At 35.2% G+C, this 12010-nt stretch overlaps 1 protein-coding gene across 5 annotated transcripts in view; it reads right to left on the bottom strand.

Annotated features, from left to right (window-relative positions):
- Positions 1–12010, bottom strand: part of HEATR5A (HEAT repeat containing 5A) — a 61807-nt gene that overhangs the window by 19506 nt on the left and 30291 nt on the right. For 3 of the 5 annotated variants that reach the window (XM_071746184.1, XM_071746182.1, XM_071746183.1), the window contains 8 exons: positions 8002–8165; positions 7706–7881; positions 6441–6546; positions 5571–5761; positions 4990–5149; positions 4020–4209; positions 3308–3477; positions 354–380 (listed from right to left, as the gene is read on the bottom strand). In XM_071746184.1, coding sequence (XP_071602285.1) covers positions 354–380; positions 3308–3477; positions 4020–4209; positions 4990–5149; positions 5571–5761; positions 6441–6546; positions 7706–7881; positions 8002–8165 — 1184 coding nt within the window. The remainder of the gene's footprint in view (positions 1–353; positions 381–3307; positions 3478–4019; positions 4210–4989; positions 5150–5570; positions 5762–6440; positions 6547–7705; positions 7882–8001; positions 8166–12010) is intronic. The other 2 variants (XM_071746185.1, XM_071746186.1) reach the window with 1 other exon arrangement.

Here is a 12010-nt window from a genome sequence, read left to right as displayed (position 1 = left end):
AAGATGCACATTTTCCATCTCTCTCATTCTCTCATGTTCTAAGCAGGGGACAGGGCTAAACAACAGACAGAAAATGCAAGCATCACATACAAACTTAAAAGAACAAACAGTTCCCTTTCTGTACTCAACATGTTAAAAACAAAATTACACACCACTAAGCACATAAATGAAATGTATGTCTGCCATCTGCAGATAGTTAGAAAGGTTCTGGTTAAGATGACAATCAAATGTCACTTGACATGCTAAAAGAAATTACATTAAAATGGTTAAAAGGAAAGAATAAAAGATGAAATAAATAAAACACACCACTGCAAACTGCAGAAGTTTAGGATTAACAAGGCACAAGGACCTACCAACACAGAATAATCCAACAAGATTTCCTGCACAAAAACAAATGACAAACCAGTCATGACAAAACCATATACAGATATCAGTGATATCAACCACACAAAACCACCACATGTGAATTCACTATACACTTAAATTGAGAATCTTGCATAGTTATTTATCTTGTATTTAATATTGAACACAGCTAAACTGCAAGCCAGCTGCCTCTAAAATTAGCAATTTAACAGTATCAAGACAACAGCACAGCATAGTTACTGACATTGGATACTTATTGTGTTTCAATACTTTAAATATAATGCTGGGCATAATTAAAAACATATGATTTCTGTTCTGCAGGAGCCAAGAACCTAACTGACAGGATAAGAATTCCAATGTCAGATGCAAAGCACTGTGAAAAAAAGTCCAGTTGACAAATAAGGAATATTTTCAGAAGATGAAGAAGGGAAGCTAGATAATGGCAGGAAAACGTACACAATTGGAAAAAAAAAAAAACACCAAAAAACAAGAGCTAATGAAGCTCTGTATCCATTGCTGGAGTCATGTTTTCTTAGTACTAGCATACTCACAAACTGAATGGTCTAAATAGTTTGTGGACCTGAACCATATATTGCTCTAGGGGGTGGGAAGACAAGTGGAAGAGGCAGCTTTTGTGTTGGCATGCCTAAAGCTACACTAGTGAAGAGAAAGAAGAAGAGGGAAGAAAACAAGAGAGAAAAAAAATAGGGAGGGAAGAGCGGGGGAAAAAGACAGGGAAAGGAAAAAGGAAAAAAAAATGGAAAAGAAAAAAAAAAGAGAGAATGTCTATTTCAGAATTTTTAAAGGCAAGTTCGAAGCCACAGAAATTTTCCAGACAACTTAGGAAAAAAGGGTGGAGAGGGGAGTTGGTTCAAATGCTAATAAAAAAAATAATTCATGATTTATCTCACCACAGATTCCTTGCCTCTGCTGGGTTTCTGCCTTAAATAAACAATGCACATTGAATATCCACAGATATGTGGATAAAAGCCACATATCTAGCACCCTGCTTTTATGCTCTACTTCTATTTAAGCCTTCAAACCAAATTGTAAAGGACAGTCCCACTTAGTTTTGCACTTGCAGAAATGTAAATTCACGGAGCATGACTTGCTAAAGGTCACCTTGCAAGGCGACCCACAGAGTCAAGAGCAGATTTCAGGTCCAGTCCAATAGTTTACTCTTCTTCCCTAGCAAGGTGGTTATTCAGTGGGCAGAAACAATGTGGATGGATGGTGAATTTTACAAATGCAGAAGTCTGCTTGTGCAATTATCTTCTTGGAGGCCTACAAAGCACCCTCTCAAAAACCTGCTTTGTTTATGACACCTGTGGGAGATTTATGGATGTTTACTGAAATGTCAGTATCAACAAAATTGGCCACGGTTTTGTAACTGTTCATAATAATGAGAAAAGTTCATCTACATAAGGCCACTGACTTTGGTGGACTCCTCCCCTGTGAAGATCACAATTATTTCTGGAGTAGAGGTGAACATGCACATATAGACAGATGCACAAACACACACACTCCAGCCATGAGCCATGCTTCCTTTAAATGAATATTATAAAGTTCATAAAGTACTGTATAAAGTACTATGAGGTAATTTGTAAAACCAATAAAATCAGCAGTATCATGTAGACAAGACAACTTCATCACAAGATCCTGTGTTATTAGTAGGCACTTCCTATAAGGTAGAAAGATTATATTTTACATGGACTTGTACATGATCCCAAATGCTAATACAGCTTCTAAGTAAGAGAGTGACTTACATGACTTGTGATTTTATCAGTGCAAGAAAAATTGTGTTTACTCAGAGAACAGAAAATCATAGCTGGTGCACGTTAAAATAAAAGAACATTTCAGATGAGTTTCAGTTCTTCTGCAACTAATACATCCATGCCTAACACATGAAAGATCTTTTCCTTCAATTTTTCCTGTCTCCCTCAGGCATGTTTCCAGTCAAACTGAATAAAATAAAGGAATCTAAACTTTATACAAAATCAATACGTGCTTACTTGCTACCTCAAGAAAAATGTGGATAAGAACTGTGTTAACAAGAGAGATTAAAAAAACCCACCATACCTTATTTTCTGTTTTTTTGTTTCTCTCTGATTTACAGGGAGACTATACAGCCTCATAAAAAAAAAAGCAAAAAAAGCAAAAAAATGTGCCTCAAAATACCTAGCTAGCCCTTGAAAACACACAAGCCTAATAACTACCAGAAAAATATTTCCCTTTCCTCAGAGAATTAAGAGCAGATAATCAGATAATCAACGAGAGAGTTTGGGAGGAAGGGGGAGAAAAAAAAAGCAAGCTCCAGCAAGCAAACAAAAAAACCAAAAGCCCTCAACTCATTGTTGAATATGCCTGAAAGAGAATTTTATTTTTTTACAAAGACCTAGTCTACTACCTACATGCCAGAAATTTTTATACTGACTGAGAAGTCAATATACTGAAGCAGTAGTGCTACTGAAATTTCAGAAGAGGGAAATGGACATTTTTTCACCATCATTAAAGAAGCCAAACAATGAAATCAATTATCAGTAACTAGTACAATTATTTTAAATCAATCCTTCACCTAAGGTATAAAAAGCAAGAGAGGAAAAATATTGGTCCACATAAAAAATATCTGGCAAATATCCAGCACAAAGTTGTAGTGGGTGGTATATACTGCCAGACAACTGGCCTTAGTAAGAACAGCAGAATGCACTTGCCAGTAGTTTGGAAGGCTAAAATTTTTACATTATGTGCTCATCTTGTAAAGAAGCAGAAACTGGGGAAAAAAACCCTGAAAAAATAGAGGATACTTGCCTGTATGAGGATACAGAACACTTCATCCCTACATAATGATTGCTCTCTCTGGTTAAAGAAGCATCTGCATTTTTTAAGTGTTTCTGAACAAAATATTTTAAAACACAAGTGTATAGACCAGTAAATGTGTACTCACACATAGGCAGCTCACAAGGCTAGACAAGTTGACATGTCGAGGAGCAAACATGTGAAGCTGCTGAAGGCAAGAAATGGCTTGAGCCTGAACAAAACAGTCGGGATTATCCTGCATCACTGCACATCCAAGGAGGCAGGAAGTTCTTAAGGCTGAAATTGTCGTACTGCTGCCTGCATTTGGAAGAAGAAAGGTAATTTGTTGGGTTTTAACTATGTTTTTCAAAACATGATAACCTGTTATTTTTGTAGGCCACACATAACTCTCATCCTCTTAAAGATACTTTCTGTATCTATGTTACACTCTTTTATCAATGAGTATCAGCCACATCGTTGTGTGGAAATTTCAGTGTCCAGGTATTGAAAAGTTGATTTAAAACAAATTTTCAACATCTGCAACATAACTAAGACATAAACTGTCTCCTATCTCTTGCAATTTTTATACCTTCTGTTTTCAGGCTAAATGTAAAAATTTTCAGCCCAAGGCTGAAACCTTAGAGAATCACTTCAAACAAAGGAAAAGATGTCAAAAGGAGATAATACTTCTGTAAAACTAGCAGCCCTATCATCTTGATTGTACAAGCTCATGGCCAGCAAGATACTGTCTTACAACAAGAAAAAAACTTAGCATGCACTTATTTGATGATAAAACTTGAATTACACATTCAAAAAATCTTTAGCAAAAACCAAAGCTCACACAATTGTATATTGCATACCTTGCAACTCAGGGCCCAGAGTGGTAATAAGTGCATTTAAACAGCGACCAAGACTCTGGTGAACTTCAGCATAAGCAGGAGGCACAGTCAACAACAACATGAGAACAAGAGATAAGGTAGGTTCCACATGCGTGTGATATAAGGGGCCGGCTAAATCTACTATCAGTGACAGAGAATGTAGTGCCCATGCCTGTAAAATAAGAGAAGAAGTCATGTTGATGTCTCTAGGATAAACATAACATCTTAAAATTTACAGTTCCAGTGAAATTCAGTCATTGAGTGCAATAAACATTGCACTTCTAGGTTGCAAAGGGACAAAGAGAGATTATAGAAAGAAGCTGTAAGAATCCAACGCTTAATAAGTAATATTTTGCAAGTATGTTCTGCAATGAAAGAACTATTTTAAATTTGCCACTGTTAATTAAAAAATAAGTAGCTAATACTAAATTAATTTAACAGTGAATATTATTCCTCAAATACATTATACTTTCTGTAATTTTTTAATAGTTCCACAGGAAAGAACAAGTGGATTACAAAAAATAGAAGAGCTGCTGTTCATTACTACATAACCCTTTGACAAAAAAAATGATGTGAAGTAAACTTCATATCAGAGACAAAAACTGACACAAACAAAAAACCTATGTTTGATCTAGTCAAGGTCAAGATATAGGAGAACATGAAATTACTCATTTCCTAAAACATCAGATATTGGTTTTGAAGCCAGCATATATTTGCTTTATCAGCCCCATCAGCCATTAAGTAAGAACCTCCCATATCCCAAAATTCTTGCTTGGAAGGTGGATTTTGAGCAGACTCTATAGTTTTCATTGCTTTTTCTGCTCCAGCCATTACCTGAGGTAATGAGAGGTTGTGAAGTATTATTCTTACAAGAAAGAAAGTAATATGAATCAGTTCCAGAATATGAATCAGTTAATTTGCAACATAATATTTTCAGGTAAGTGGCAATTACCTGTACATCAGGAGAAGTACTATCCTGAGATAAAGTATAAAGGATTCCAACACATGCATTCAGGTGTTGAGTAGAACCTATTCCTCCTAGGTATCTATACAGACATCCCAGAGCCAAAGAATGACCTGTTCTTGATACCACATCCCTAGCAGATTTTAGCCTATTCAAAAACAGAAAGCAGTTAGTGTAATCACCAAGACTGATACTATGTAACATCTACAAATGGAAATTCTAGTACATAATCAGAAAAATACTTTATTAAACACTGGTACATAGCAAAAATTCAATGTTCAGATATCATTTCTTGGTTAAAGGAAGTACCAAAAATACATTTCAATGATACTGCGAGAGCAGCAGCAAATTTGCTTTGAAAGTCTACATGCTTACTTAGACAATCTTCTTAAAGATCAGCAAAACTAAGGAATACATGCAGAATTGAGGTGGTGCTTTTCCCTGCTAATTTCTGAAGTGAAAGGATATCAGCTTTTAAAAATTAATATCATAATAGCCCCCATTATGTTTTCTCAGACATTTTCATTAGCTCACACACTTTTAACTTACCACACTTTTCCTGAACTTACTTGTCAAAACTGACTTGAGCTAATCCAGCAGTGAAGGCACTGTCAGAAACCACCTGTGCCAATCTGGCCAAACACTCTGCAGCAGCACATCTTAGGAGTGGACTATTGCTTTCCAAGGCACCTATTACCAATGTCAGGGCAGACCTTCTAACTTCTTCTGGACCTAAACTTCCCTTGCAGTTAGCCAAGTGCTAAAAATAGAAAATAAATATATTAAACAGCTATACAGTAATCAGATTGTGTTTTTCCATCAGTCATGCACAAATGACAAGATTGCAGAAGTTTCATTTTCTTCCCCTTTTATCTGAAAAATTCCTCGTTTTATTTGGTTTTCTGAAAGTTAGAAGTCTTAACTCTAGATAAGAGTACACACAGCACAACATTATAATAGCAACATTCTGATTTTAAGAAATATTGGATAGATTGCAGGAGAAAATAAATCAGCATAGCATAAAATTCAGGAAATAACATCGAGAAGAAAACCAGTGCATAATTACCAGAAAAATGACAGCAAGTAAGAAATTATAAAAGACAGAAATTATAAAAACAGACTTTTTCCATCTCTCTCCTATTTGAATTAGAATAGTATGGATGCTACTATACTGCAGTGTGTTAGAATGGGTTTCCCTAACCTTTTTAACATTAAAAAAAACCCAAAAAATGTGATGCTTCAGCACTTAATAAAAGTATGACGTTAACAAAAAAAATACACTGCCACAGAAAACTGGAGTCATCATCACTTTGACTGTTAATCAAAATAAGAAATTCTGTGTAGACACATTTGAACAAACAGATGCCATGCTTTAGCAACAGAGAGAAAGAGAGAGAAAAAAAGGTGGGAAACAAAGGAGCAAAACAAAGGAGCTTTACCTTTAAGGAAGTAGAAAAGGCTGACACAACATTGAGCTGTACTATTTGCTGCCGTGATCCTTTTGTTTTCTTTATGGAATTCAACAGCTGTTCTAGCACCTGGAGCCTTAAACAAAAACAGAAAAGAAACCACAGAATTATAAATCAAGGAAACAAAAAAGCTTTTTTAAAAAATTTAATTTTTATTTTCAAACCCATAACAAAGCCCATGTATTATAGAAACAGAGATGGAACACATCTTTTATCCTAACTCTTGAGCATTTTCCTTCAACTGGCATCCATGTCTGCTACAAAAAAAATTTTGTTTTCTGTACCAGAATATGTAATTACTCTAAGAAAATGAACATTATGCTTTTGTTTCCTTCCTTATAGCTTATGTATTCACAGATAATCATTTGTATCTAAATAACATTACACAGATGTTACATTAACAGAATTGTGAATAGGAATGATGCATTTTGGCTTGGCTTACAATTGAAAAAGGAGGAGAGAAAAGGAAAAGAAAAGGAAAATGCAGTTATCTGCAGCAATTAGATGAGGTCTTGAGAAAGAGATGAAGAAAGCCAACAAGCAGCCTGGTTACAGTAGGGGCAAAAAAGCCCAGACAAAAAAAAAAAATACACAGCAGCACACAGAATAAGCAACAATATGCAAAATTTTTGAGGAATTTCATGCCTCAGAAATGGCTGTGTTTATAAACATGAAACAAAACAAAATGCCAAGTGTGCAGTAGGAAGATAGACAAACACATACACAAAACTGAGAGAAGTCTGCAAACCCTTTCGAGCATTCTTGTACTTTGACAGCACTGTGCTAAGTAAGACACACACACTCTCGTTTCCTCCCACCCACTTTTATAAAGAATGAAGCAGGATAAAGATTATATTTTACCACAGCCTCCCAGCTCTTTTGCCCCTTTGGTTCTAAAGCATTTAGTAACTATGTATTAAACACTAACAACTCTATAACATTTCTTAAAATAGCTTCTGTTTTGATCTGGCTACTTAAACAAAACATTTTTCTTGGTCAACAATATGTATTGTAATGACAATAATCTCTCACTGCCTATTTTGTAATATTAACTATTTGTGAGAAACTTCAAACAGAAATGCTAATAATTTTTTAGTCCGAATGATATTATTCAGATGGTTTACAGAATCCACTTATACAATTCATTATTTTTCCAGAATTGTTTGCTTGTGTTTTCACTGAGACCATTTTTTAGCATCTCCCAAATTCCCCAGCAGTTACAATTACCACTTTACCTGTGAGACTCTGCTACATGGGAAAAAATAACTCCAAAAAGACGAGATGCTGCACTGATAACAGACAATACAGGAGGTAGTGGTTTAGGTACTGAATCACCTTTTGCAACTTTCTCATAAATTGAGTATGGATCAAACTCCAGGCTGCCACCAGCTATGCTGTTACCTAGAAGGAGCTGTGAGAAGTAAAAAAAGTGACAATCATATTTTTGTCGATTAAGTCGAAACCAGCACTGACCCAAACATATAGAATTGTATGAAAATATAATTCTACCATTATATAGATGGAAAAGTACCTGCTCTTCAATAAATCTGTGGTCACTCTCCTGCAGTAAGGGACCAAGTAAAAGGAGATCATTCTCATTACAAAGAGGTGGAAGCAAGAATGTAGAGGCATCAATCTGGCTATCTGGGACAGTCAAGTCAGCCACTAATTCTTTCAGAACAGCACAGAAGCTTCCTTTAAATTAAAGGAAAAAATATTTAAAATTTTTGGTTAATTACTTGCCACAAGCAACTTTGGGAGCAAGGTTTATGCACTGAAATAGCAACAGCTATATAACATTTTTCTTAAGTCTTCAAACAGTTGAATGGAGAAGTACCTAGGTTAAGCAAGCTAAGCACATACAGCAATCTAAAAGCTGAAAACCAGAAACCTTTTCCTTTACAGAAGGCATAATGCCATAAAACTGCTAACCCAGTAAATTAGTTACATTTACAATTACAGGAAAAAAGGCAGTTTCAAGCACAGACATGTTTTATTCTATTTCCTGAAAATTAATGTTGTGGAACGTATTACATAAACGCGCAGGAATACTTGGGCTTGGCCAGCTGTAATTTAAAACAGACGTAAGTCTGATAAATAACCAAATGCTGCAGAACTTGCTCTCCTATTTGAGGAGTTTGGACTCAAAAAGCAAAGCATGAGAAGTTTGCTGTAAGTTACATTGCAATAATTTACACTGCTAGTTAAAACCTTTACATATTTTTGTACCTAACATTTTAGATGAGATTGTACATTATACATAAAACAAAACCATTTGGCATCCTGTTAGATTGTCTTAGCTTATTAAAGTAGTCCCAGCACTGAGAGAACAATTCCAGTGTGATCCACACATGACAAGAAAGGTCTGATTTATCTGATAGGTAAATTGTGCTGAAAAACACTGCATAATTGATCTTAAAGAACATAATGCTCTTTGTGCAAATATAACATAAGAATTTACCTCCAGAGCACTTAAGATAGCAAAGTCAAGTCCTCAGTACCTGGGAAGTATCAGCATTAAGGGGGGGCTTACCCCACATATCCACTACTTTGCATTCAGTTTTATTGACAGATGATCATACAATTACTCATTTGCTCATCATTTTTCAATGCCCAAAAGTTCCAAAAAGTGGAACAACATAGTTGCCAACAGTTTATAATTACAAGCAGAACTATTTCTACAGTTGGAGCTGGTAGCTGCAACCAGCTATTTTACCCTTCCTGAACCTTAAATCTATTTTCTCCCCCCGACCCCCAACCTCCTGTCCCCAGGAGCCTCTCTCTCCTCTGTAGGCATCTGTTGCTTTGCCTGCCTCCCTGACTAATTAGCAAGTATGTAATTTTTCCTCACATGCTTAACTCCAATCTAATGTAAAAGGTTAGCACTAACAAGTGTATTCCAAGATGCACAGATAGCATGTGAAAAGGACAGAAATTGAGCCTTAAAAAATAATTTTTAAAACCAACTAGAAGCTGCTCTTTTATTAATTACCATAGATCACAATTAAAAGAAAAAAACTGAAAAAAACCCTTTCTTTGAAAACACATTTTCTGCTATAATTTAGTTGAGTTACTAAGCAATTTTTAACTAACGTATCATTAATTTTAGTACCAGAAACTTGGCCATCATGCCACATAATATTACCACAATGTACACCATTTCAAAATTTTGAGCCAGAAAGCTGGAACAGCATTTTAGCTATTCATCTCATCCTATTAAGTAAGAGAAGTGAATGCTTGTATTCAATTTTATGGTTTAGACAGTGGAACATAACAAGCACAAAAAGCTGAAGAATGAAAAGAATCCTAATGAGCTGTCTGACAAAATACATTATTTCAGACCACACGAAAGATCAACAAATCTAAGAATTGAAATTCAAACTAGTGAAATGATTTGTATGAAATTATCAAATTAAACATTATAATAATTAAAATTTTTACATTAACTCACAGAAAAGAAATCTGTTAACCTGAAAAACATGAGTACATCAGCAACCAAAACTAATGAAAAGTGAAAATGATCAAGAATATAAATCATTGTCTTAGAAACAGAATATGCTCTTTCCAGGTTACGAAGTTCATGCTTTGCTCCAGCTAAAATTGCAAAGTCTTAATCATTCACACATGACAGAAGGCAGCAACTACAACATGTTCAGTGTTTTTCCTTGATGTTCAAGTTAATCTAATACATTCTTCTCATATCAGTCATTGCTGAAACAATGCACAAAATCATCTACTACTCCTGCAAACTCATAGCAAGCCTTCACAATGCTTGGAGCAGATACTGATTTTTATTGATGACAGAGGGCAGCAAGAGAAACATCAGAGAGACAGAAAGCAAAAAGACAGAAACCAAGCAGACCCTAAACAAGTCCTGGTATTTCAGGCCTCAGAAATCTCAAGGTCTGAGTTGAGAAAGAGGCTTAGAGCTATGAATAAAGAATCTGATTCCAACTTTCATTTTGGTGGGTATTTTGTTTTGTTCCTCTTCTGCTAAAGAAAAAAAGCTTTGAGCAATATTTAAAAGTACTAAAAACTTGAGTTACAACCCATAGTAAATGTCCCCATCAGTGATTTTCTCAAAAAGAAACAACTTGTATGTTTCTAGCTTCCAGAACCCAAAATGAAGAAAATTAAAAGAAAATAAATAAAACCATGAACTAGTGAAAGCTTCTCCTTCAGTCTGTCACTGATGCATGCAAAATGTGCCAGGCTGTGCAACTCAGGAGTACACTTACTATTTTTCCTAGTGATAATGACTAAAACCAAACACTGAAAAAAGCACCCTGGGTTCCCTAATACTCTTGTTTTCCCAAATAATCTATTTTTTAAAATCATAGTATTTGCATTGATATACTGTTTCTGCATGAAGCTGTCATACTGGAGATAATATGGAAAGAAATTTACTTGTTTCAAGCTTGACCTTAAAAACTTTTTGCAGTTCTAAATGATAGATACTTACACACTAAAATATATAAGCCTTGGAAAATACGCAATATATGCATTTCCATTCTTTCCTTATACTGCTGTACTAAAATCAGGTGAAAACTCTGACACTACATCTGCCAAACTATGGTTTAGATTCTAAGGCTATTTAGAAAGCTTTCAGCAGGATCACCACTGATGTATAAACCTTTTAAGCTTTTCTTCATTCATATTGGTTCTAGAGTGCAGAATTCTCAGCTAGGATGCTCTCTCACAAGATTAAGAATTGCAGGTGACACTGTAAAATACTGTCCATTTTTCCATAAAGTCAGACCATATGCAAAGATCCCAAAGCAAGAAATCACCAAACCCATCCATACTCAAATATTCGTATTTTATGAAACATTGACCCTGTAGTAAAAGAACCAAAGAAATAACTTGCTGTAAGAGATGGAGGTGTCAGTTTCAGTCTTTGAAGTCCAAGTCACAAGTAATATTACACACTATGCTTCAAGTGCTATATACAGACTTCTAGTGCAACACCGACTTGAAGGCAGAGGTAAGGGATTTGTCCTTATGAAGACTTACTTAGCAGTTGCCACTAGATGGAGCAGATCATTTGAGTAAGCATTCCCTACATGACACCGAGGAGCAGCCAATTCAGCGGCTGGCTCAGCCCTATTATCTCTGTCCTGATGCCCTGTACTGCTCCTCACCACTGTGAAACACTCTGGTTCCTGATTTAAGTCCAAGTAGTTGCCTATGGCAAACTATATTCACATGAAAATCCCAAGATAACCAAGATATTAAATGTTTTAGTTAGACCTGTGCAACTGCAGTGCATAGTTACTGGATTAGAGAATTAGATTTTAAGTACTGCTAGTTACATTCTGCTTCTGAAAAATTATTTTATCCCCAGGCTTTAATTTCTTTTCTTTAAATACAAATATTGTACCCACAACCTGCACAGAATCAGATTAATATAACTATAATATATAAATCTACAAGAAGCAATTACATTATTTTAATGGACTAGATTTAATTGGTTTATGCTAAAATTATACCTTGATTTAGGATTCAACGGAAAGTAAATTAAGCATCAAAGAAGGTAAATT

This window comes from Heliangelus exortis, chromosome 5 (genome assembly GCF_036169615.1).
Source record: "Heliangelus exortis chromosome 5, bHelExo1.hap1, whole genome shotgun sequence".
NCBI classification, from domain to species: Eukaryota; Metazoa; Chordata; class Aves; order Apodiformes; family Trochilidae; genus Heliangelus; species Heliangelus exortis.
Note: the sequence above shows the minus strand (reverse complement) of the source record. Positions and strands in the feature narration are given on the sequence as shown.